General features: G+C 48.3%; 1 protein-coding gene across 1 annotated transcript in view; it reads right to left on the reverse strand.

Moving 5' to 3' along the window:
* Positions 1–25,156, reverse strand: part of LOC144146245 (uncharacterized) — a 57,903-nt gene that overhangs the window by 10,152 nt on the left and 22,595 nt on the right. The window contains exons 9-11 of the mRNA XM_077678209.1: positions 22,956–23,089; positions 15,307–15,400; positions 11,057–11,942 (exon numbers count right to left, since the gene is read on the reverse strand). Of these exons, the coding sequence (XP_077534335.1) occupies positions 11,057–11,942; positions 15,307–15,400; positions 22,956–23,089 (1,114 nt within the window). The remainder of the gene's footprint in view (positions 1–11,056; positions 11,943–15,306; positions 15,401–22,955; positions 23,090–25,156) is intronic.

The raw sequence follows: 25,156 nt of genomic DNA on the forward strand, positions 1-25,156 counted from the left end.
ATCGTGCCAATGAGCCTTCACCTACCGAAAGAAAGCGTTTAATACGACTACAATTTATTTACCAATTAATTAAAGGGCATTACAAGCTTGATGTTTCCATATCATTTCTATTTCATGTGGGTACGCCACCCGCCAAAGGCATCAACTGACACTAACCCCTTTCCGGTCCCGAAATAAGTGCTTCAAATATTCCTTTTTCCCGCGTACCGTAACTCAGTGGAATGAACTAACTAATAACCAAGTCATGGAGCCGTCCTTATTGTTGTTTGCAGCACATTTGACCTGATTATTCACATCTTGATGTTTTTTTTTGTTTTTTTTATGCATTCTAGAGTGCCAATATTGTAAAAATTATGTCTGTAACCAACTTGCTAAAATCTCTGTAATGGGGATTGCAGTATGAATAAATAAATAAATAAATAAATAAATAAATAAATAAATAAATAAATAAATAAATAAATAACACAATCCCCTTTAATTCAATCCAATCCAAATCCAATCCAAGCCAAGCCAAGCCAAGCCAAGCCAATCCAATGCCCCTCGCGAGAGAGTGTTCGCCAACGTTGGTGTTCACTATCGGAGAGGAGAGGGGGTGAGCGGCGGAGAGCGCAGCTCGCGCCGCGAGGAGAATGGGGGAGGGGTGTGGACGGACAACAACAACGCCGTATGGAGGGACAAGGCGAGTGGATGAGATGCAGTCGCATCTAATATGGAGAACTTAAGTAACCCCTTTCGCTTCAGAGGAATGCAGCAGTTGGACTAAATTACCTTACGCTATGACAGGAGCAGAGAATACGTGGGTAACGCGTTGCTCCAGCTAAGACGGTAGACGACTGTACTATTTTTTAAACATCTCAAAAAAAAAAAAAGTTCCCCGAGTCACTTAAGTCTGCCTACGCGCTTTGAAGGCGAAAGCCTGTCGATACATAAAAACAACATGTTTACTGCTACATCATAGTTGCGTCTCTTTCGTCGCTCTCGTTTTCTTTTTTTATTTTTGTCTTTCTGCAGAAATTACTTCTACCGGATTCTTTTCTGCCACACCGTGTAAGCGCCCGTTTCTGCGCTCTCGTTTCTTCGTCTTCAGGTGCGAATTACGTCCGCAAACGTGGTTGCACACGCCACAGCTTCCCTAGAATCAGGGTTCTGCGCGCCTGGTGTGTACCTGTTCTATACTCGTGTCATCACGTTCAGGTGTCACACGGCACGCACTATTCTACAAACTTTACTTTTTCAATTCATAGTTTGGTCAATTCCGTGAAAGCGGCACATTATCAGATCAAACGTTCCGATCCCTGGCCTTCCTAAACGGGTTTGTGCCGCGAAGAACGGGACAATTAATTTTTGTAGCGTGAGCTACACTGGCCGAGGTTGAACAGTTTCGCGTGGCTCCTGAAGAGCCGTGCTGCGCATGCGCGAGGAGCAGTGACGTCACACTGCGCACAGAACGTTGCTCGCTGCCCGGCAGCGTGTTTCCAAATACTTCGCTGTACAGAGCACCCACGTGACATGTGTGATGTAACTGCACGCGCTATGCTTTTGAGTGTCTGCTAAAAAGAGAGAGAGAGAGAAACAACCTTTATTAGAGCCTGCTGTGAAGACGCGGCTAGTACGTCGCAATAGCTGAGCCCCTGCCAGGCCTGCTCACACAATCTCCGTGGAGGCGGCGCTTGCAGGCCGTTGGCGTTCGAGGCCAGCCATTGCCAGCTGGACAGCCTGGAGTTGGTCTTCGTAGTTTCCATTCTTCATGGCGTCCATGAATCTTGGCGGAATTGTAGTGTTTCTGGCTTCTTGCGGGTGATTTTCACAATCCCATAGGATATGGGCCATGGTGGCTCTCTCTCTGTTGCATAGTGTACACATATCACTAACATGGGCAGATGTGTTTGGCTACCACTGGAGTCATTAATGAACAAGTCTGTAATTGTCTATAAATCACTGCTTCTTGTCTAGTTAGGTTAGGGTGTGGTGGTGGGAAAGTTCGGCGATTGATGCGGTACCACTCGAGAATGTCTCTATATGCAGTGAGTGGCTCCGTTTCTTCGGGCACTTGCGTCGCAAATCGGGGGCTTGGACTCTCAGGAGCGCCGCGGCTGGTGAGCGCGTGCGCTGCCCGGTCCGCCTCCTCATTGCGGTTGCCGTGTCCATCGCGTGAGTCCAGTGGACCCACGTGTGCCGGAAACCATCTTAAAGTCACTGGTGTCGTTCTGGGGGGTAGGGCCCCGCACACCCTCACAACACTGGGGGAGACACAGTTTGTAGCGTAATGCATGATCGCCGTCTTCGAGTCACTAAGCACAGTGGTGCATCTTGGATTGGTGATTGCAAGTGCAATGGCCATTTCTTCGGCGTGGTGTGCGCTTCTGGCTTTCATGCTGCTCGCGGTGTATACGTCACCAGAGACGGCGGCTATTACAACTGCGACGTACGCGTTTGGTCGGTCCGGGTATTGGGCTACATCGACGTAGAAAGCGCCCTTATCCGTGGCGTGCGTTGCTGTGAGTGTCTTTGCTCTTGCGAGCCTCCTTTCCTGGTTGTGTTCTGGGTTCATGTGCCGGGGAACTGGAGGCACGTGGAGGCTGTGCAGCAGATCTTGTGGGAGCGATGTTGGGACCTTGTTGTCCTGCATCTCCTGTCTTCGGAGGCCGAGTCGTCGTAGGATGTAGCATCCCGTTCTTGTTTGTGACAATCTTTCAAGCTGCGCCGTACGTTGGGCCTCAGCTATTTCGTCCAGCGTGTTGTGGACGCCAAGTTCGAAAAGCCTGTCCGTATTGGTGTGCACGTATAGTCCAAGTGCTGCCTTGTATGTCCTGCGGATGATGGCATCAATCTTCTGTCGTTCGGCTGCTTTCCAATTATGGAATGCCGCGACGTAGGCAATGTGGCTTATCGCGAAAGATTGTACAAGTCGGAGGAGGCTCGTCTCTTTCATGCCCGCGTGGCGGTTTGAAACTCTTCGGATGAGTCGGGTAGCTGCAGACACCTTAGCGTCCAGCTTGCTGATGGTGAGACCATTTTGCCTGAGCGCGTCTAGGTGGAGGCCAAGGACACGCAGGGTTTTGACGTGCGGGATTGTAGTTCCGTCCTTCGTCCGAAGGGTGATGCTTCGGGTGGTAGAGGTACTTGTGCGTCTTCCACGAGGTGGTAGGATGAGCAGCTCCGACTTTGTAGGAGAGCAGATTAGTCCTGTTCCCTGCAGTTGGTCCTCTATTACCTCGATCGCTTGCTGTAACGTGGTCTCAATGTGGCCGTCGCTGCCTCCCGTCATCCACAGGGTAATGTCGTCAGCGTAGATGGTGTGCTTGACGTCCGGAAGGTTGGCGAGCTTGTTGGCCACATCGAACATTACCAAGTTGAATAGCATGGGAGATATCACCGACCCCTGCGGCGTCCCAGTGCTGCCCAGTGATTTTGTGGGGAGTTGTATGTCCCCAACATTGATCGTTGTCGATCGGTCGGTTAGGAAGTCTTTGATGTATGTAAAGGTTCTCTGTCCCATATTGAGGCGGGATACTTGCTTGAGAATGGCCGAGTGATGGATTCGGTCGAATGCACTCTGTAGATCTAGGCCCAGAACCGCTCTATTGTCAAGGGAGTGAGTTGTCTGGTCTATTACTTCATGTTTGAGTAGCAGCATGGCGTCTTGGGTGCTTAGCTTTGCTCGGAAGCCAAGGATCGTGTTCGGATATAGCTCCTCGCTTTCCAGGTATGATTGCCACCGGTTGAGCAGTACATGCTCAAGGATTTTGCCTACGCAAGATGTGAGTGAGATCGGGCGTAAATTGTCGATATGGGGAGGCTTGCCCGGCTTAGGGATAAGTACCGTTTTCGCCTCCTTCCATCGTTTGGGTAGACGACCGCAGCGCCAGCACTCGTTGTAGAAACGTGTGAGGGCGGAGATGGCCGCGTCATTCAAGTTGCGAAGAGCTTTGTTCGTCGTTCTGTCGGGTCCTGCCGCCGATCTACAGTTGACCGTCTGCAGCACTGCCTTAACCTCCCATTCCTGAATGTCTCTATCGAGGTGGGTATTGACCGCACCTGTATAGCTTGGGAGGGGTTCAGGGGGGGTGGAGGGCAGGTATCTTTCGTTCAGGCGTCGACGGACTTCGAGCCCGCCAAGTTCTTGCTGGGCTTTGTGAAGGGTGCGGGCAAGGGCGTGGCGTTGCGTTCCCTTAGCTTTGGTTTCGTCTAGCAGGTGGCGGAGGAGCTGCCAGGTGCGACTTTTATGCATCTGTCCGTCAGCTTCTTGGCATACCGCATGCCATTGTTGGCGGACGAGGACAGCACAGTGCTTCTCTATCTCTCGATTAAGGAACGCCACTTTCTTGCGGAGCTTCCGGTTGTGCCTTTGTTTCTTCCATCGATTCTGTATGGATTTCCTTGCTTCGAGGAGATGTGCGAGTCGGCTGTCGGCTTGGGGAGTGGAGTCGTCTAGCTCGACTTCGGTAGTGGCTGCTTGGGTTGCCTCGTTGAGGGCTTGCGTCCATTTCTCGATGTCTTCTATGTGCTCTGGGATCTCTTCCAGAGCCCTGCGATAGGCATTCCAGTCTGTTATGCCTTGTGTTTTAGGTGTTGTCGCCTTAGATCGTAGCGGTATGGTGATTTCCAAGATGCAGTGGTCACTGCCGAGAGTTTCGCCGGTATTTTGCCATCGTATCCCCGCCTCATTGCCGGCCGTTTTGCAGAAGGTGAGATCGGGGTTTGTATCACGTTGTACGGACGAGCCGAGACGAGTGTTTTCTGCAGGATCGTTGAGCAGTTGGTAACCGGCGTCCATGGCGTTCTCGAGCAGGATGCGACCTTTGGCGTTTGTCTTGGGGTATCCCCAGTCTGTGTGGGGCGCGTTGAAGTCGCCACACAGAAGTGCTGTGCTGCCTTTGGCTAGTTGGTTCGTCTTGTGTATAAGGGTTCTGAAGTTCTGTTGGTAGTGCTTGGGGTTGCTATATATGTTGACTACGAAGGTGCTCTCCTTCTTCCTTCTGCCAGTGACGATTTCCACTGCACAGTGTTCGATGGCGCTGTTATTTAGAAGTGCGTGTTCAATGTAAGTGATTCCCTTCCTCACCAGAGTGCACACTCCTTGGCCGGCTCCTTTCCCGACGGTTCTTGCGCTAGGTGGGCTGGCGTGGGAGCGGTATCCCGGCAGGGTTGGGGGGGTTTCACTATGCGTCTCCTGTAGTAGGATGACATCCGGTTGGCGAGGGAGTTGTCTGATGTATTGTTGTAGCGAGGCTCGCTTGCGTTGAAATCCGTTTGAGTTCCACTGCCAGACCACTAGTTCTCGGTTAGGGGCTAATGCTGCTCTGGCCATGTTGGGCGTTGGTTAGATTGCAGGTGGTGCGATCCAGGGCCGAGTCTTGCGATGGCCGCTTGCATTTGCACTAGTGTTTCTGAGCCCATCGTTCGGGCTCTGTGGCCTCGATGTAGAGGCCTCGATGTGGCCTCGATGTGGCCTCGACTGGCGCTGACGGCTTTGGGTTCGAGGTTTGGGTTCGAAAAACTACTTCGAAGTTTTTTTGTTTTTTTTTCATTGCTTAACTTCATTTTCTAAATTTAATTTTTTTTCTCCAAACTCAAATCTATGAGTTGTTTTATTAATAATAGTGCTTAGGTATGTTTTAGGTCGCTTCAGGTTTGGGGCGCAGCCAATGACGATGTTTCATTGCCGTTTTGCGTCGTGCGAACAGAGATCTCCCGTGGGTGCCCTGTGCCGCGGAGTGTTTCTAAATACGCTGCCCGGCGTCTCTCACACACCCCCTGCAACCAGCGTCTTCGCCGACCTCCCTTCGCGCACGTGGCGGCACGCTCCACTTGATGATCATGCGAGGGGCGGCCGGGTGTGGAACCGATGGCTGGTGCGCCGCCGAGCGGTCCTAAAAATTCCAGTACTAAAAATTTTAACACGGGTTTCTGTCGAGGGAATTTGTTGCCTTAATTTGAATGCGAGTTTTGGTAAAAGCGTTAATTCGCAGGACAAAGCGTTCAGACCGCTGAGTAACAAACGCCTCAAACGTTGCCCCGGTGTCAGCAGCTCTGTATCAAGGTGAAAGCTTTCGCATGGCGTCAGGTGTCCTTGATACAAAAAGAAGGTACCACTTCAAAATTAGGACGAAGGTAGCCCATCATTTGATGAGAAAACGCGGTTCTTGAGAAAGGTGTTGACCGGGTCTGGTTGGGGGCGACCGAGCTGCGTAAGCAACACTCGAAGCTGCTGAGTTACGTATCCCCGTTCGGCGAAGGTGCGTTCAGGCAAAGCCTGTCACCGCTGCTGAAGGCAGCCGCCGTGTGCAGGCGGCTATCAGAACTCCAAGTAGTACAATGTGGCTAGGGTTCAGCATTTTGTTAGTATTTATTTATTTCAAAGTACTTTTTCCGGTTTTTATTTTGAACTCATACTTAGTTTATGTCAGTGATACAAGTGAAGGTAAACGCGCTTTTTTTTTTTAGACCAGCATGTATTCTAGTTGCAGAATGACAGGCATAAAAATGAAGTGTCTATTATTCGAAGCGTAACAAGATAAGGTACATACGCACGCACCGGCGAGTAAGATATTGAGTGCACACGTCAACCGAACGTTTCACTTCCAATCACGTCACCAACGCTTGCTCATAAACATCTAACCCGCACACAGGCGCACACTCATGTTAGTCTTTTTTTCTCCCCACCAGCGTGATGTAAACTGAGACAGAGAAGTGGGCCACCGTTGGATCTTTTATGAACCTGAACATTTAGTGCCCACATTTTTCGGTGGAACCCCATTTCTTGGCGGAATGGTCAAATTGAGACTATTGACCGCTCTGGGAGCGTCGAGACGTTGATTAGCTTGGCGGATGCCTACAGAGCAACGACCGTGTCTAGTATCTTAGTAATGTTAATCACATTAAAAACGCGGCTAGTTGTAATGATTTAAAAAAGCGACGCACCTCAGCCGAGTGGTGGATAGAGTGTGGCGGATAAAGCAAGAGGTCGGAGATCAGGGGCGAAGCCCATGTCCAGGGCTCCTGTGGCTATGCTTGTTCACCTCTCGACGAACAGGTTATGTTCGATAAGCGAGCGGCGGTCTGCTGGCGGGTCACTTCGGCAAAGGTGCGACCAGCTCGGGCCTGCTCCGTGGCGTGTACTCCAGACGCTTGCGTTGCGACGAGCTCAGCTTGGACCGCGAATGCGTGAACGCGTTCAGCTTCCCGCTGGCGTGTCTCCCGTCGCACCAAAGCAGTCAGGAGCGCGACATTCGCCAGTTGGCCGCGTTGCCTTTCTGCCTTAACGCAACAGTTTTCTTACACGGGGCCACGGTGGAGGAATAAGTTATTCCTCCACCGTGCGCGGGCCTTCACACCCGCAGCATAGGCGGCGGACAAATAAACACCGCAGCTTAACTGGTACACTGACTGAATAAACTTTATTGAAGTAAAGATGGAGGAAAGGGGAGAAAGGATGGGAGAATCATGGGTGGAACCCTTTGTCCAGGGCTCCAGTGGCTTCTGCTCCCGTCTTCGCCAGGCTGATTAGATCATTTTGGATCTGTAAGTCGGGGCTGGCGACGGCGGCCTCCCATGATTCACGGGAAGTCAGTGGCGGGTTCTTTTGGTGTTCGGACCCTGCCCAGAGGTGTGGGCAGGCCCACGTGGCATGGAAGAGGGTAGCAGTCTCTCCGCATAGCCTGCAGTCTTCTGTGTAGTCGGGGGGCCGTTGTTGGAAAATCTTCGCCCAGCGAGATTTATGTATGAAGGTGTTCGTTTGAATCTTACGTAGCATATGGGATTCACTTGCTGTTTGTTCGCGATGCGGGATTGGATATGTAGCCCGCTCTTTTCTGGTATTTTGTAGGTATTCCCCGTACGTAGTGGTGCTAGGGTATCGTAAAGCGTCAGTCACAGGGGGCTGATGAGTGAAGTCGCACGCTCGCCTGTTCGCCGCCTCGTTACCCGGCAGTCCCTCGTGTCCGGGGGTCCACATAATGTTGTGAACTTTCTCGAGGGATTCCGGAAGTACCTTTCTAAGTGCAAGTGGTATTCTTCCTGCCGCTAGCATTCGCACGGCCGCTTGCAAATCGTTGATGATGTTCAGGCCGCGGCCATTTCGTTCTTCGCAGCGAATCGCGAGAAGGAGGGCTCCGGTCTCCGCGTGCTTTGTGGTGGTGTTTCGCATGGTGATGCACTGACTGGATAAACTTTATTGAAGTAAAGATGGAGGAAAGGGGAAGGGGAGGAAAGGATGGGAGAATCATAGGTGGAATCCTTTGTCCAGGGCTCCAGTGGCTTCTGCTCCCGTCTTCGCCCGGCTGATTAGATCCTTTTGGACCTGTAAGTCGGGGCTGGCGAGGGCCGCCTCCCTCGCAGCAGCGCAAGGCAGCAGGGCAAGGTACCATCAGAGTGGAAACACTCCGACATCACCATCATCCCCAAGCCAGGCAAACCCCCCACAATCGAAAATTTGCGCCCTATCTCCTTAACCTCGTGCCTGGGTAAGGTGTATGAACGAGTTGTGGCCAACCGACTCACCAATTACATGGAGGACAACGATATTTTCCCGAACAGCATAATCGGCTTCAGACGACATCTCTCAACGCAAGATGGTGATGCACGCTGCCCTATCGAGGCGCCAACTATCGCCGCTCATTAGCGTCATGACGCACTACTTCGCTTCACCTCTCCTAGACGACAGCACCATCTGAATAGATAATGTTATAGGGAAGGATATAAGGCACGGTGTTCGTACAGGTATACAGGCTGGAGTTCTAGCCCAGTTGGCAGAACGATTCACACCTCCCGTTGTGGCCAGCGTGATCATGGGCTGAAATCCTAGCGGAGCCGCGTCAATGGAACTTTTTCTAGTGATGTCATTTCCATGACAGATATGACGTCGGGGAGGTCTTACTGTACCCCGGCATAGAATACTTTCGTGTTAAAAGAAAAATCAGCCAGCCGCAAAGGGAAATTCTCGGAAGGGCGGAGAACAATCCACTTTATTTCACGCATCCTGGGCTTGTCCTCGGATATGGCCCGGGGACACAAACACCAAACACACCACTGACAAGAGACATAGGAGGCGGTCCTGGCCAGCTCGTCCCTTCACGATCAGCGCTCACTGATCGAAGGGGCAAAATCAGGAGCCGTTCCATATAAAGCCTGGGACCCCGGGCTCCACCTATCAACTCGCTGTTTTTGCTCCCCTTCCCCGTAGACATTCCTACTTGTGCACTCTAATAACTTTTTTTTCATCCATCCATCCATCAAGTGAACGCTGTTCTGGCTCAAATTTTGAATGGAAAAAGACAAAGAGGGTGCAACAAAGAAGCAAGAAAGTACCAACATGGTACGAAATATACAAACAGGTGCACAGGTGGCAGGGGGGCTCTGTGTAGAAGATACATATCTTGTCCGGCGTCGAGCAGAACATGTTTATTCGCGAGATATATGACGCCAGAAAAGGTTTAACAGAAAATTAAATTATGAGACACTCTATTACCTTCGTAACACGACAGATTTAATGACATTTACAGCGAATAAGATTAGCTCTGAGTGCCATTAGCGTGGCGCTACAGGGTGATATCAAATGAGACGCGAGAGGCATGCAGGCCGCTACCGAAGAAACCCTGACACACAGCCGAGGCGCCCTTCCGGGAGCAGCGAACACTTTAAGACGCGGCAATATTTGAACTGCACTTTGATCCTGCACTTTGTTCTGTCTCTGTGTCAACGTTTCCTATGGTACGGTGGCTTCTTTGCACCTGAACCAGGCTTTGCAGGTCGCTGACTCCGCTGCTCTGGGTTCCCACATTACTGTGATGTGAAAGAACTGTGCTGCACATCATCCGAGGGAGGGTTCTACCCGCCGCGAATGCTCCACATGGAGTACAATTACCTAAGCCCCTCAGAAAGCACACCGACTGCCTAGTAAGGGCAAACCTATACATCATACGCATCCAACAAAAAAATCCCGAGCCTTCTCCCCTAACGAGAAACCTGGGGTGGGGTGAATTATGCAGTGTATAAGTATTCTTGGCGCCTTGGCGTTTTCGCCCACGGAGATGAAACCATTGGGGGTACAGTTATACAGCTTTGCTGTAAAAGTCTCGTGTCTTTGAAGCACGAAACTTTTATCGCGAGGCGTTGAAAAACGAGTGTCCCGATGTGTTCTTTTAGCACGCGTTTTCGACCACGGAGATGAAACTTTCTAGCGCGAGGCGTTGGAAAGCGAGTGTACCGGTGTTTTAGTACCGTGACTACATGAAATGACGGCGACGGCAGGAGACACCGACATCCCGAGTCCCTAAGGGTATTCGCTCCTAAAAGTCGGTCGAAGAAGTTTTCTCACTTGCGCGAACGTTATTTCAATTATTGCAGTGATTCATTCTGGTGCATTTAGTTTATTTGTAACACCTCCGGTGCGTACACTGCACTGCAGCTTGGTTTCACACCTTTGTTTACACGCCCATAGCACGTGTTTGTAGCGCTGCCCAAGAACTGGGCGCGTTTTGTTGGGACGGACCATGATCACTCGTCAGCGCAAAGCCCCACCCACAGGAAAGCAGTAAACCTTTTGCGGCTACATTGAGATCCTCACATCGATCATGCTGTAAGGACCGCAACACCAGCAGCCAAACCCCACGTTTCGAAATACCATAATTATTACACATCGGCAGTAAATCATAGTGCGAGCAGAACATAACTCTTGATGCCTGCGTTCGCAATCATGTGATGGATGAAAACAACGCACAAGATCCATCTGCACACCAAAGCACCTACTCAACCACGGCACTGAGAGTGAAAGTTATGCTGTGGCTGAGAACAATGGAGAAACACTCCTTATTTTGAGAATCGAAAAAAAGTACTTTTTCATACTTCCGTCGAAATGGATGTGGCTGTTCTTCTGGGACCCTTTGGTGCGAACTGCTTCAAACGCCAGCTGAAAAAACAAGCATGCAGTTGATTCTTATCCGACTTTCCATTCAACGGCTGCAACAGTGTGTGTTCTATATCGATAACCATGCGGGAGTTGTGCTCGCGCTTGAGCTCGCAGGGGCGCTTGACCCCTCTGAGGAAGGCCGGGTACCGGGCATGTCCGGCGCCCTGTCTTTAGGGTCCTCTGCGGCAATCGGTGGCTCAGAGCTTGGCTTCACAGATTCGTCGGGGTGCTTATGTCGGCCCGGTTTTTTGCGCTTTCCGCGACGGTGAAGCCTCGGCGAAGCGCCGCCAGATGAAGTGTTGACGCTGGACGGCCGCTTGGAGGAGCACGGATCGGGAGTATCGGCTATGGACTCGGTGGTAGACGTTGCGCGGGACACTGCCACAGTCGAGGCGTCCGCGGTTTCGTACTTCGAGGTCGGAGACGATTGATCAACGGACAGAAAGCCCGGTGAAACGTAGTCGGTCGTCTGCGTGACGGTGGGGAAGGCGTCCGACAGGAAGAACGGGCGGGGAGAACCGGTAGAGCTTACGCGATGAGTTGGGGTCGAGGTCAAGGAGGGCTCGGCTGGTTTCCCGCCAGCATTCGCTGAGAAGCGGCGCGGCTGCAGCCCGGTGGCACTGACCATGGCCTCAGTGTTGGCGCTCTTAGACAAGCCACCTTGGTCGAAAGTGGGTGAGGCACACCGCTGCAAATCGTCTATGGCCGGAGAGGTGCTTGTGGTGTTCCCTTGCGAGGCTGGGATTGACCTGGGGCTCTCTTCTAATTGCGTGGAGGTCGCGCTGGAAGTGATCGCTTGGGCGGGCGCCCGGGCTCCGCTTGCTTCACTGCCTTCGGCGGACACTGCGGGGATGAAAGGGCTTGAGCCCTCCGAAGCCCTCTCGGGGCAGCTGGGACGACTGCCGGTGCTCTTCTCCAGCAACGTCGACGAGTCGTGCGCGAGACGCTCCCCCCGATGTCCACGCTTTGCTTTTGGTTTCTTGGAATTCGCATTATCCCTCCATGGAAAGATGGCCGCCTTTTTAGGAGACACCTGCGACAGAAACACGGTAAACGTTGACTTATGCCTATTATCATTTTCGCGAGCATATGTATTCATTCACGACACCTAATTTCGTGATAACTTATTTTCAACTTTTATAAAAATCTGAAATGCTTGCAGAACGTAGTCACCAAACACACCCACTACTTTGATCAGGAGGTCGCGAAGTACCTCAGCCCAAAATTGCTGCTCTATGCTCATCAGATAACTTGGAAATTCGCTCGAAAGATTTTGCTCCCTTTCCCGGTATTGACGTTCTTCGACTGCCCGAATTACGTCATTAAGGCCATGTAGCGGCTGTTGGCCGGTTTTCCTTCAGTTGCAGAAATTAACGCTTTTCGATAGTGACTTAATAAAAAGCCACAAAAACAAAGCAGAAATGGAAGGCGCATATGGCGCGACGAGCAAATCACGCAGTGCCGCTCCGTGCTGGCGATAACTATACAGCTTTCGCAGTGGTTCCAGACGCGAAGGAAAGAGTGAAAGCGCTTATCGAAAGTGTTGCGGGGTCCCTTCAATGCTTGGTCGGCTAGCACAAGTACTGTTCTAGTTCAGTCAGTGCACTTCTATCCTGATTACTCGGTTGTGCTTTCGTTTCTGGTGGTGCTAACTTTTTGTCGGTGTGTCAGAGACAATATTTCGGTTTTTTTAAGGAGCTGAGGCAGGTGAGGAGATAGACGAGCCGGAGGGCACGGTTACGGATTAAGTTAAACCCTCTAAGATGGTTTTGATGAAAACACCTTTACAGCCAATGTTTTGTTTCTCTTTCGCTCTACGATACGGCTGGGCACACAACCCGCTAAGTACAAAGTTCCTAGGAAATCAAATGTGAAGTTGAATCTGTCAAAGCTACATGACTGTTTTAACGAAGACAATTAGCGGCAGTATCAGCAGTGGTCTGGTGATATCGATTACAGGACTATAAACCTGTGTCGTACCGTGTGTAATGAAATACTTTCTTTGAGTTCAAACTTAGTCATCTTATTGTAAACTTTATAAACCCCATAACCACATCACATAGCAAAATATTAGGCTCTGAATTTACCACTCAATCAATCTAATCACCATTTTTACAACGCGATAATCAATACAAAAGCGAAGTCCGGCATAATGCAAGTCCGTAAACAAAGTTTACGTATGCTAGCCTGCAGCTGATAACAGGTGCTGCCTTCCTTGTGATTCGCATATAACAGGAAATGACAATATCAACCCTATCGATCTCAGTTGGCTAAGGATTTGTTTTGAGCTGCCTTCGCGCTGTTCTTAGCCTCTTAAATCACGTGATTAGCCGAATAGGGTGGCCAAAGTGAGACGGAGATGTCACTGCACGAGCTTACTACGCGAATTCTGCAAGATTGAACAATTTTAATACGACTTACTGTGAATTACTCCTGTACGACAGAAGTAGAACGTCGAAATTAATTTAATTTCATTAAATCATAATAATAATGGCTTGAAATATGTTTCTGCCTTACCGCCTCAGAGCAACGCACAAGTGCGCAATTTTTTCGCACCAATCACTTTTTTTAAGGGGATCAAACTTGCTTCTGAACACCTCGGAGTTGTAAACCGAATAATGGGCGTCCATGCCTGCGTGGGTGTTCGTGGGTGTAGGTTTCTTTTATCTATTTCGTTTATTTTTGTCTAGTGCCGTTAAATTGTTTCATTGCTTCTTCAATCATTCTTTTCGCGAAGAAAGAAAGAAACTTGTCCGTGTCACGTCGCTGTTCGTCCGTCACTCTTTTTTCCACGCTGTAAAAATATTGTACAATGGAGTACCAATTCGCCCAAATTTCCACGTTAGTTTTATTCTTTTGATAATTCGTTCATTGGTTCGTTTGGTTTTCGTGTATTACTTCGTCCGTCCATTTGCCCGCCCGTCTAATTGTATGTCTTCTGTTTCAAATATTAACAGCAGAACAGTTCGTATTGAGTTAGGTTTAAGAAACAAGTATGTTGTGGGGCTTTCGTTCATATTAAGAGTCTTTAGGTCTGTAACGTCGTCAATAAGCTCGCATATTCGTGAGGTTCTGCACTCAGTAACATTTGAGCCCAGTACCACTCTTTCACAAGCAAAATAAAGATGCAATTACGATGCAACTTTGTCGCCCTTTTCCCCGCACCTTTTTCGGAATCCCCGGCGCCTTACGTACATATTTGGCGGGTCGTATAGCCGCCTTTTCACGTCACAAAATAAAGGTTCCGGCTGTTGGCGGCCGTTGTCGAGCCCTTACAGTAACACGCAAGCGTTATCCTATTATCGTCTGCTTTCCGTAGACGCCGACACGTTTCGTTCGTTCGAAACTCTTGCGTGCAGCATGGTAACGCGCTTTCCTGTTCGTTTTTTCCTTCTTTAAAGGGACCCTGCAACACTTTCGATAAGCGCTTTCACTCTTTCCTTCGCGTCTGGAACCACTGCGAAAGCTGTAGTTATCGCCAGCACGGAGCGGCACTGCGTGATTTGCTCGTCGCACCATATGTACCTCCCATTTCTGCTTTGTTTTTGTGGCTTTTTTTTTTAAATTGCTATCGAAAAGCGTTCATTGCTGCAACAGAAGGAAATCCGGCCAAAAGCCGCTACATGGCCTTAGTGACGTAATTCGAGCCGTCTAAGAAAGCCAAGACCGGGAAAAAGGGCAAAATCTTTCGAGTGAGTTTACAAGTTATCTGATGGGCCTAAAGAAGTAATTTTTGGCTGGTGTACTTTGCTACCCCTTAATCCAGGTACTGGATGTGTTGGGTGACTACGTTCTGCAATGATTTAAGATGTCAAAACAAATTGAGAAAAGTGTTGCAGGGTCCCTTTAAGGAACCTTACCCCAAAGCCATGCATGCATCTTGCGTAATATTTGTGGGCTTCTGGGTCCGTAGCTTCCTTGCGGATGGCGGATCCACATTATGCCGTACCCGTGCCGAATCGTTTGACGAAGCCAAATATTCAACGTTTTCCAATTGTGCGTTTCCACGAGTTCAAAAAGACTGCCGAGGCTACAAGGCGCATGGTAGTTCAGGTCTACGAGTTAGACGACAAGGGGATCATAACCATACACCCATATCCTGACGCAAAGGCGCTTTCGCTTTTCGCCTCCATCTGAAAATCAGCCATCGCGGCCTGGACGGAACTCGCGTCCTTGGGCTCAGCAGCACATCACCTTAGCCACTGAGCCACGTCGGCGGGTAAAAGTATTGAATTCTGGGACTCTCAGTGACCTTAAATTTTAGTGTGCACGGTCGCAAAAACATTTCGAGAATTTGAAACGATTGCTCTGCTACTGGCTGCACTGATGGCTGTCACCGCATAGGGAAGTTTACGAATACATTGCTGCCAGTAAAGGTGTTATAAAAGTGTTATTGCCTCATCTGTTCCTCTTGCAACAGCTGGTTCTCCCGTGGACACCTTGCTGACATGCTTTTTCGAACGCCCACTTGATGGTCGCGTCGGGATCAACCTGTAAAACACATTACAAAAAATACGTCTCTTGCGTACATCTCTTGCGCACACCTCCTTTTTCATTGTCAACATTGTTACGAAAAAAAAAAAAATACCTTAGGCATATTTGAGGCAAAACGTGAAACACAAGTGGTATTTTCCGTGTTATTTCAATTAGACATACATGGGTGGCTAATTTTTGCTATAGCAAACAAAAAATACGCGTTTGAAACGATGTTATAACTAAAAAATACATAAAGCGCTCGAGCGGAAAACAGGAGCTCGCGGCTCGAACGCCAAACGAAAGAGTAGCGAAAGGTGCAAACAGATGGCGCGCCAGAAGTGCGAACGCGGCAAAATTGAATTGAATTCAGCAAACCTCTACTGCGTTTATGATGGGAGGACCGAGACAGAAGGGAAGAGCGTGCGAGGTGGGCTGGGTAGACAGATGAGGCAGTCACGTGGCAGGGGCGGCAGAAGTCTATCGTCTTTCGACGACATTTGCAGCGAGGCGAGCAGAAACGTGAACAATTTTTACTGCGAAGCAGTATACCTCTAACCAGCCAAGGAAATTTTCCTCTCCGCGTCACCAGAAAACTACCAGGCTACTACTGGCTACACAAACAATCATCCCAGGCTACTACTGGCTACTGGCTACACTCACAGTACGCAAACAAACTACTGGCACCGCCAAGGATCGGACCTGGGCCCGAAGAGAGAAACGGAGCGAAAGCCCGCTGTCTAGCCGACTAAGCTACGTACCACACACGGAGTCGGGGAGACAGACGGTGGCTTGGATTCAGCGTCTGGGGGGGGAGCGCTTTTTGGAGGCGACACAGGAAACAAGAGTGAGGGGGGTAGTGAGAGAAATGATGCCATAGCCGCGCGTGCCGCCATCCTGCTCACCCTGCGGAAGTGTTTCCGCCGACGCTGCTGCGTTCGGGACTCCGGCCCACGAATTCCGGGTAACGGCTGGCAGAGTCTCTGGTTTCACTCTGTGTACAGCCACGTGTGTGAATTCAAGTGACGCCGCATGGGTAATCGTTGTGGGTGTCGTTTGCGGCTTCGCAGTACAAACACCTTCTCAGCGTGTAGCCAATTTTTTTATGCGTGAACAAAATTGTGTACAGTTTACTCCGTGAATAAAATGGTAAGATTTTTGCTCGGGAACGTTGCAAGTTTGTCGCACAAGACACAATGCTGTTACGCGTGGAGGATGTTATGCGTGGAGACAGGAAGGCGGCGTAAAGGTACCGTAAACCGATTTCTGTGAGTTCATGTACCCTGTCGCAAATAAAAGTGAATCACTTAAACTCCTCTGAACCGAAATGGCAAGTCTGATAACGCCCTAGTACGCTTGTATGAGGAATTTTTAATACGACAGCCTCGGCGGGGTTAATGCTGCCAAAGAAACAATGTTGCCAACCATGACACTAAACTGCCATGCGACTTGCTTTTATTTGCACAGAAGAATTAAAAAGTACTGTATAAAACATTATTCAAGAAAGTGTGACGAGCGACCTAGTTACGCCTTTTTTTTGTCCCCGCAACGGGCTTTGACTTTACTTCAGTAGAAGGTTTGCCAGTATATGCAGAAAACAAGGCCCATAGGATGTAGCGTTCTTTTATTCGGAAATAACCATGTAAATTCGACGGTGATAGGAGCGTTAAAACAAACAGAACATAGACTTTGGTCTCCGGAATAAATTTGGCGTCGAACAAAAGTGATGTTCGGTAAAACGCTGCAACAGATTTATGGTGGCACATAAATTTCCAGACAGCAGCGCTTAAACGTTTTTGGTTGAAAAAACATTTCAAGCGACGTCACTAACCACAGCAATCTGCATAAATATTTGTGTTTATGTGTTTTGATATGCTTTACATTACACTTGATATGCTTTATGCTTTATGTTTTGATATGTTTTGATATGCTTTACATTACCTGAGCTGAAAAAATGTTTTTAGATCCCATGATGCGCATACGGTATAATAACAAGTTTAGCCACTGATCGTCGACACCTCTCAATTTCTATAAGTTTTGGTGCCACCCTAAAATAATATTTCCTTTATCTTCATTAAAAAAATTTTGTGTTCTTCACTTCATAAAATGCATACTTCCTTATGCACTCGTGAACGTATGCTCGAGAAAAAAATGGCCGCGTATCTGCTCCTCTCGTTGCAAATGTCGACGGAAGACGATAGTCGACTTCCGCCCCTGCCAAGTAAATCCCTCCCTTCTCTTTCCTGCTCACCTCTCATGCTGTTCCTCTCCTGTCTCGTTGCTCCCAAGATAACTAGCTAGACGTTTGCTTAATTCAATTTAAATTTACCGCGTTCCACTGCTCCAAGTCGGGCACGCTGCCGCACGGCGGAGAGGCGCGTGAATCGAGGCACCCTACTGCACCGTTTATAGACTCACGTTGCTCTATTCCACGAGAGTTCCAAGCGGAACGTGGATCCCATCTAGTGAAACCTTTCTTTGCTATTGCCGTTTGATTTCTTAAATGCCGCCAGGAGGTAGCGCGGGCAACAACAGGCGACGGTTTGCTATCACAAAATACAATCATCCATGAAGTTTTAATAAAGGAACACTGCAAATATCCCTTATTTATATTGTATTCATTTGCTGCCTCATATTTTCGTAATGTCTTGTTCTTGTTCAACAATGTTGACTAGTATGAACGTTGACACCAGACTTCGGCGTTTAGATTAGGCTGCGTGTATAAGGCTGTTGCGCAGTTTCTGGTTCACTTGGCCGGGTGGCTGAATCGAGTCAAAGGCAGGCAGACAGACAGACAGACAGACAGACAGACAGACAGACAGACAGACAGACAGACAGACCAAATTTTTGCTTTTAAGAGCCCAAGAAAGACTTGTTTTAACAATTGGCCGCGTAACAGGTCCGTTCGCTGCAAATGTCGTCAAAAGACGATAGTATTCTGAGGCCTCTGCCCCCGTAAATGCCTGTCTTTATTACTCCGCCCACCTCTCATGCTGTTCCTCTCCCTTTCGACCCTCCCACAGTAAACAGGTTCGCTAAGAGGATTTCTATTTTCTCTTGTTCCACTGGTTGCGTCATCTACAGGAACCTTTTGTAACTTTTTAACTTGGAGCCCTGCCACGAGGTCCAGGCACGCGAGCTCTCTTTTTTTAATTTTGGGTAAAAATATTTTTTGAACGCCTATTTCTTATTTGCTCTCGAAAATATCAAGCACACATTATTTCATTGTTTCTTTTTATCAACAGTTTTGCCTAGTATGAAACGTATTTCCAGATTAAGTGGTTCGGAATGGTTTGGACTATACAAACCTTTTGGCCGGATGGTTGAATCGAGGGACAGACGCACCGACAAATAGACCAAATATTTCCGGTAAGTAGCCAAAGAAAGACTATCGTCTAACATCGGTTGGCGGTCCCTTTAACCACTACACTACACCGACGTCATGCCGAACACGGTGTTCGAGGCACTGCAACTATGAACGAAGCTGTGCCAGGAGGAGCAGTAACACACAAAGAACCTTGGCTGTTCTCCTAGTTTCAACCTGATGTATGAAGAACATGGCGCTGCGGACGTGGTTTGGCGCCGCTTTGCGGGTAACTTACTAGATGCTAGAAGCTGGCAGAGCGTTTAGGTAAAACCTTAAAGGAGTACTGACACGAAACATTCTTGTTACGTTTTTTTCGCTGTATGGGTCCCTATAAGCCCACTAATCATAGAATGGCACATTAGACGGTCGATCGCAGCATAAACAATCATTTACGGCGTCGTTTATTCGTGTCAGTTTCGGTTTCAACAAAACGAACGCCGACTGGCCGCCATGACAGTAGGTAGCACCTGACGTCACCATTCTTTTCGCACCGCTGACGGTCTGGACGCGCGCGCTCCCCAGATCGGGCGAGGACGTCAGTCCCAAAACCGTGACGTGTACACACGGTGTAACAGCGCGTGCCAACCACAGCCAGCGCATCGGCTACGTCACGGGAGCCCGGACGTCGGCAGTTTGGGGCAAGTATCAGATGATGTCATGCTAGCCAGCTCTGGGCTTTCTCGTTCGGGCAGAAATTAAAATGGATTTAAAATATGTTATACTGAACGGCTACTGTTCAAACTTGCTGGAAGATATCTCCTTGTAAAAAGGAAGCATTTTAAAGAGTTATCGCAGCTTTGAAATTTCGTGTCACTACTCCTTTTAGTATAGAAATGCATCGTATGATAGGAGTAGAGCCTCTGCAAGTGCCGATAATTCTTCATTGTTCTTAGTGCAACTGTTCACAAACTAGACAGTTTTAGTTTCACGTGCGTACAGAGTTCACGCACACAAACATGAAAAGTATACGCAGCCCACGCGTATATAGTTTGAAACCCTTTTAGTTACACGTACACGACGCACTCTGCGCGTAGGGCGTTTGGATGCACGCGCTCTCCGCCCATAGCCGCGCGTTATCTCTAGCGCCATCTACAGTCGAACACGGATATATCGAACACGGGTATATCGAATTATTGTCTATATCGAACTCATAAATTATCCCCTTGAAAATTCTGTGTAAAAGTATAGGAATTAGTACGTTTATATCGAACCGTATTTTTCCCGAGATTGGGTATATCGAACGCCGCGCGAGCTGGAAGGTGCTCTTCGGCGGTCGCTGCACCCCCGATTGAGGTTGAGGAGGATGTGGAGGAATGCGCGGGCATTGCGAAGACTGGCTCGCGGAACTAATCCCCCCTACCGGAACGAATTTGCGCTTGCCCAGTCGGGCCCCGCTACTGGCCGCCGTAGCGTTAGCGGACGGAGCCCGGTATGCTAAATCTCTCTAGGCACACAAGCCCGAACGCTCAGAAAATGTGACAGTGCGAGGTAGGGATGCCCCGACTGCGCACGTCTTTTTTTTTTTCGGCTGCGTACGTTCCCGGCTTGCTGAAAAAGAGTTTTTTTTTTCTCTCTCTCTGGGTCTGTCTTCCCCCGATGTCGTCTCGGGAAAGGGAAGATGGAACGAAGGCGCTGACGGCATCCTACTTCTTTTGCATTTTGCTGCCGTCGCTGCTGTTTGGCGAGTTGTCCCGCACCTTTCGGAGATCACTGTTTCTCTCGGAGATGACCATCGCGAGCGCTTTGTTGGAGTCCGTTCAGAGAGCATTGGAATTGTTACCTTCAAAGTTCTTGTGGTACGTGCGCGCTGTTCTTCTTTTGCGTGCGTGTTGTGCATGGTGTGCGAAGGCGCAGCGTACTGCTGGGAATTTTCTAGTTGTGCAGCCTCGAGAAGATCAAGACCAGCGTCTTTAATTTCATTTCCAGGACGAAGAAGCAGGCCAAGATCAGCGATTTTTTTTTTCACGGAAATAAAGCGTCCTGTTGCGTCGTGAGTGCGGAATTAGTTGTCATTCTTGAATGCGACGGTCGGTAAGTGATCGTCCGCCATAGGTGAGGTCTCAGAGCCCATATTTTTATATCGAATTTTTCATATATCGAACTATTTCGCGATCCCCTTGGAGTTCGATATATCCGTGTTCGACTGTACTAACAGACACAGATACTGCTGTAGCCCCTCGTAATTTCGCGAGCCCGTTGCTATGGCGACGACAAACGCTACTTCCTCAGGCTTACCAACAGAAAAATCATTCCTCTGTCTGAAAAACAAAAGCTGTTTGTCGATTGAAACTTTAGGCGAGGGTAAGAGGGCAAACCCAAGGCGAAATCAACAGCTTAGAACACGACATTGCACCGGGGGGTTAGCGAAAAACTGTTTTCGCTGCGAAGCGGGAGAACAGGGCGCCGCCATGTTGGTCAACTATGTACGAAAGCAACGTAGGGGAAGCAACGCAAAAAATACGAATATCACGTGTCTCACTTAGGCCCTTTGCGTTCTGAGCATGCGCACTGGTAACCCGCGAAAGATATACGTACATGTACATGGAGCTTCTACGTACGTGAAACCAAAGCTGTCTACTTTCACGTTCTCATCTCATAAGAACGGGCTTAGGGATCTTCTGTAACTTTTTCCTCGTTACTATATTGTCTGCATTCCAGCCTCAATTCCCGCGACATGAATATTGTAAACTGAAAGCGCAAAATAGACACGGACAAAGAAAGGGGACAACAGGACGAGCGCTAGTACTAGAAATGAAGTCCAAAAGGGTCATGGTTTGGGCCTGTTGGTGATGCATAATGGAAACTGAAAGCGCAAAATAGACACGGACAAAGAAAGGGGACAACAGGACGAGCGCTAGTACTAGAAATGAAGTCCAAAAGGGTCATGGTTTGGGCCTGTTGGTGATGCATAATGGAAACTGAAAGCGCAAAATAGACACGGACAAAGAAAGGGGACAACAGGACGAGCGCTAGTACTAGAAATGAAGTCCAAAAGGGTCATGGTTTGGGCCTGTTGGTGATGCATAATGGAAACTGAAAGCGCAAAATAGACAGGGACAAAGAAAGGGGACAACAGGACGAGCGCTAGTACTAGAAATGAAGTCCAAAAGGGTCATGGTTTGGGCCTGTTGGTAGGCAATATTGTAGGCAATATTGTGTTCGCAAACACTTCGTACTTGCCCTTGGGCTCGGGGAAATTGGTACAAACATGTGGGAATATTATAAGAGGGACCGCAAGAAGTGAGGACGAGGGGTAATTCCCAGCCGCGGCGGCCGCTTTTCTGATGGAGGCGAAAATCAAAAACGCCCGTCTGTACGAGATTTCGGCGCACGTTAAAGATCCCCAGGTGGTCAAAATTAATCCGGAGCCCTCCACTACGGCGCGCCTCATCGCATGCGTTCGGTCGGCGGGTTAAACCCTGCAATTAATCAATCAATCCAGGACGAGGAGTAGTATCGCACTGGGGTGACGTAGACGTTAGCCTGAAACTTGTAGGCAAATATCGACAAGATCGACGCAACTAGAACTAAGAACCGCTGTTATCCGATCAAGACCAAGAATGGTGCCCTGACGGTACCAGGAGCATGTGTAAAGTAACAACCGAGCTCTTCATTAACACGGATTTGAACACGAAAGTGTTTTATTCCCGGATACACGAAGATTTCGCTGGCGTCATATCCGTCACAGAAGTGACGCCGTGGCCTGTAAGGGGTGCACCCCTGCACACAGTGTCTCCTTGCGGTGAAGCAACCTTTAGTACTAAAGAGTACCTTATACGTAGGGTTGTTCGTTTTCGGGTTTTATATTTTAACACGAAAGTGTTTTATGTCGCGATACCCCAAGATTTCACTGACGTCATATCCTTCACGGAAATGACGCCAGTACACCTTTGCCGAAGCGACCCGCCGGCAGGACGTCGCTCACCAAGCACACCCACAGACAGCCGCCGACCCGCAAATCATGCTCAGCTGCAGATTTCGCTGCACATTTCACTTTCGTGTTTCACTGATTCCTATGACAGAGAAATCAACTGCCGTTTATTCCTCGCTGTTATGTCACGTAAAAGACATGGGGTCTAGTCTCGACCTCTACTGTTGGCGCTCATTCAGCGTCGAGTTACATTCTTGTTTTATTCCTGTCGATGGCCTGCCAGGAAGCTACCCAAGTAATCGCCTGTGCAGCGCTAATGAATAGTTCATACGCACTCGTTCGGCTCAGCCCTGACGAGCTCGGGTAGGTGGCCTTCCCTGGCTTCCGGTAGACCAGACACCAGGAATCCGGAGACACCGCAGCACACGCAAAGGACCATGTACGGTATCGCCCTCGAGTCGCGCGAGATCTTTGAGAGAAAAAATTGGCAAGAAAACAACGCTAATTATTAGACGCACAACTGTTTTAAAGAGACCGTGCACACTTTCGATAAGCGCTTTCACTCTTTCCTTCTCGTCTGGAACCACTGCTAAAGCTATAGTTATCGCCAGCACGGAGCGGCACTGTGTGATTTGCTCGTCGCTCCAGCTACGTCTTCCATTTCTGCTTTGTTTTTGTGGCTTTTTTCTTTTTTAAGTTGCTATCGAAAAGCGTTCATTGCCGCGACTGAAGAAAAACCGGCCAACAGCCGCTACGTGGCCTCAGTGACGTAATTCGAGCCGTCGAAGAAAGCCAAGACCGGGAAAGAGAAAACAATCTTTCGAGCGAGTTTACAAGTTATCTGTTGGGCATAGAGCAGTAATTTTTGGCTGATATACTTTGCGACCCCCTAATCTAAGTACTGGGTGTGTTGGGTGACTACGTCCTGCAAGCATCCAAGACTTCAAAAACAGATGAAAAAAGTGTTGCAGGGTCCCTTTAGGGCAAGGGTAAGGGTGAATTTAAAAAAAAAATGACCTTCTTTTCGCAACTAGGGAAGTTCATTCCCTTATGCACATTTCCCATAATCACATTTTTCTTAGAACGTCGTATTTCTGGCTCAAAAGCAGTTGTTTTTTTTCGTAAGCTAGAAGTAAGTGACAACGTCCTCTTTTAGTATGTGCTCCGTGTTTAATGTCATATTTTCCATCAAGAAATTTTCGACTCCTGATCAAAATGCTTTCCTAAAACCAGCTGTATTAAGAAATTGTTTAGCAACCATTGCATAGTTGATTTGTCAGCCAAGGCAATCTAAAGACGCTATGCACGTTTTTTCCTTATTTTCGCTTCGGAGACGCACCACAAAATGTCTTTGTTGGGCTTCACACTCTCAAAATTGCAACATTGAATGCTGTTCTTTCATTAAACGATGGTGGCATCACACGAGCCAGCGTTTTAAAATCATTCGGATTGAACCCTGGGCGAACACCACCATCAAGTGGCTGAAAGCGGTTGGCCACAAGCGAAAATACTTTGCGAACACAGCTGTAGGACAGCTGACAAAATAGGCAAGGCAGGACATATGAGTCTGAAAAGATAAAAAGGACTTCGGCGGTGATTACGACGGTGCTGCTTACTAAATAAATGACTCAGGGAATGTTTGGGGCTAAAACGCTATTATTTTTTGTCCTCTTTTCTTACTTTCAACTCAATTATCTCAGAACAATGTTCTTGTGTACATAGGTACCATTATTTCCTATATCTTCAAGAATAACCAGCCGATTCTTTTCTCCTCCCATCTACTAGGTTGTCACATCTACTGGACCAGAATTAATATGCACATAACGGTTTTTTTATTGCGCTATTTTTAATATGCAAATGAAGCCAAAATTAAAGTACTAACGGAAAAAATTCACAAAAGAACAATTTTAATCTCATTTTAATTATTCTGACACAGTTGAAAAAGCCTACAATTTAAAAGAAAATGATTTATGCTAATGTAGATACCTTGAGTAGATGCCGAGAAAAAGGTACATCTATAGGGCTTACCCTGAGCCATTAACAGCGGAGCTGTTTTACCCTGTAATGCTCAAACCATGAAAACAATAGATAAAAATTCTAATGCTTTGTTATGAATCAATCATTTCAAAGGAATCGGCAGTATTAGTGAAAACAAAGTTCTGAACCAGAGTTAGATTTTCTGGCTCAAAACATTTTGCAGAAATTCAGAGAATTATCTACTAATCCGTAGCATTCTTATGCCCCTGTCTTGAGTGTGAGTTTTCTCCATCCAAATTTTTGTTTTTTTCTAAACCCTGTCTGACCAATTATCTCCAATGACGCTATTATTGCTATTATAACGATTTCAGGTGAAAAATTTGCTAAATCTTCATTATTGTGGAAGTGCAGGGTGTTACACGGTTCGCCATTTTCCGTATTTTTTTAAATATTTTTATTAATTATTTATTTTTTCAAAATTTTGCTCCACCAATGATGTCCATTTACGCTACTACAACGATTACACCCGGAACTTTCGCGAAATCTGCATTATTGTGGA

Source organism: Haemaphysalis longicornis, unplaced genomic scaffold, assembly GCF_048455015.1.
Source record: "Haemaphysalis longicornis isolate Haplotype H1 unplaced genomic scaffold, Haemaphysalis longicornis Haplotype H1 scaffold_7, whole genome shotgun sequence".
In the NCBI taxonomy this organism is placed as follows: Eukaryota; Metazoa; Arthropoda; class Arachnida; order Ixodida; family Ixodidae; genus Haemaphysalis; species Haemaphysalis longicornis.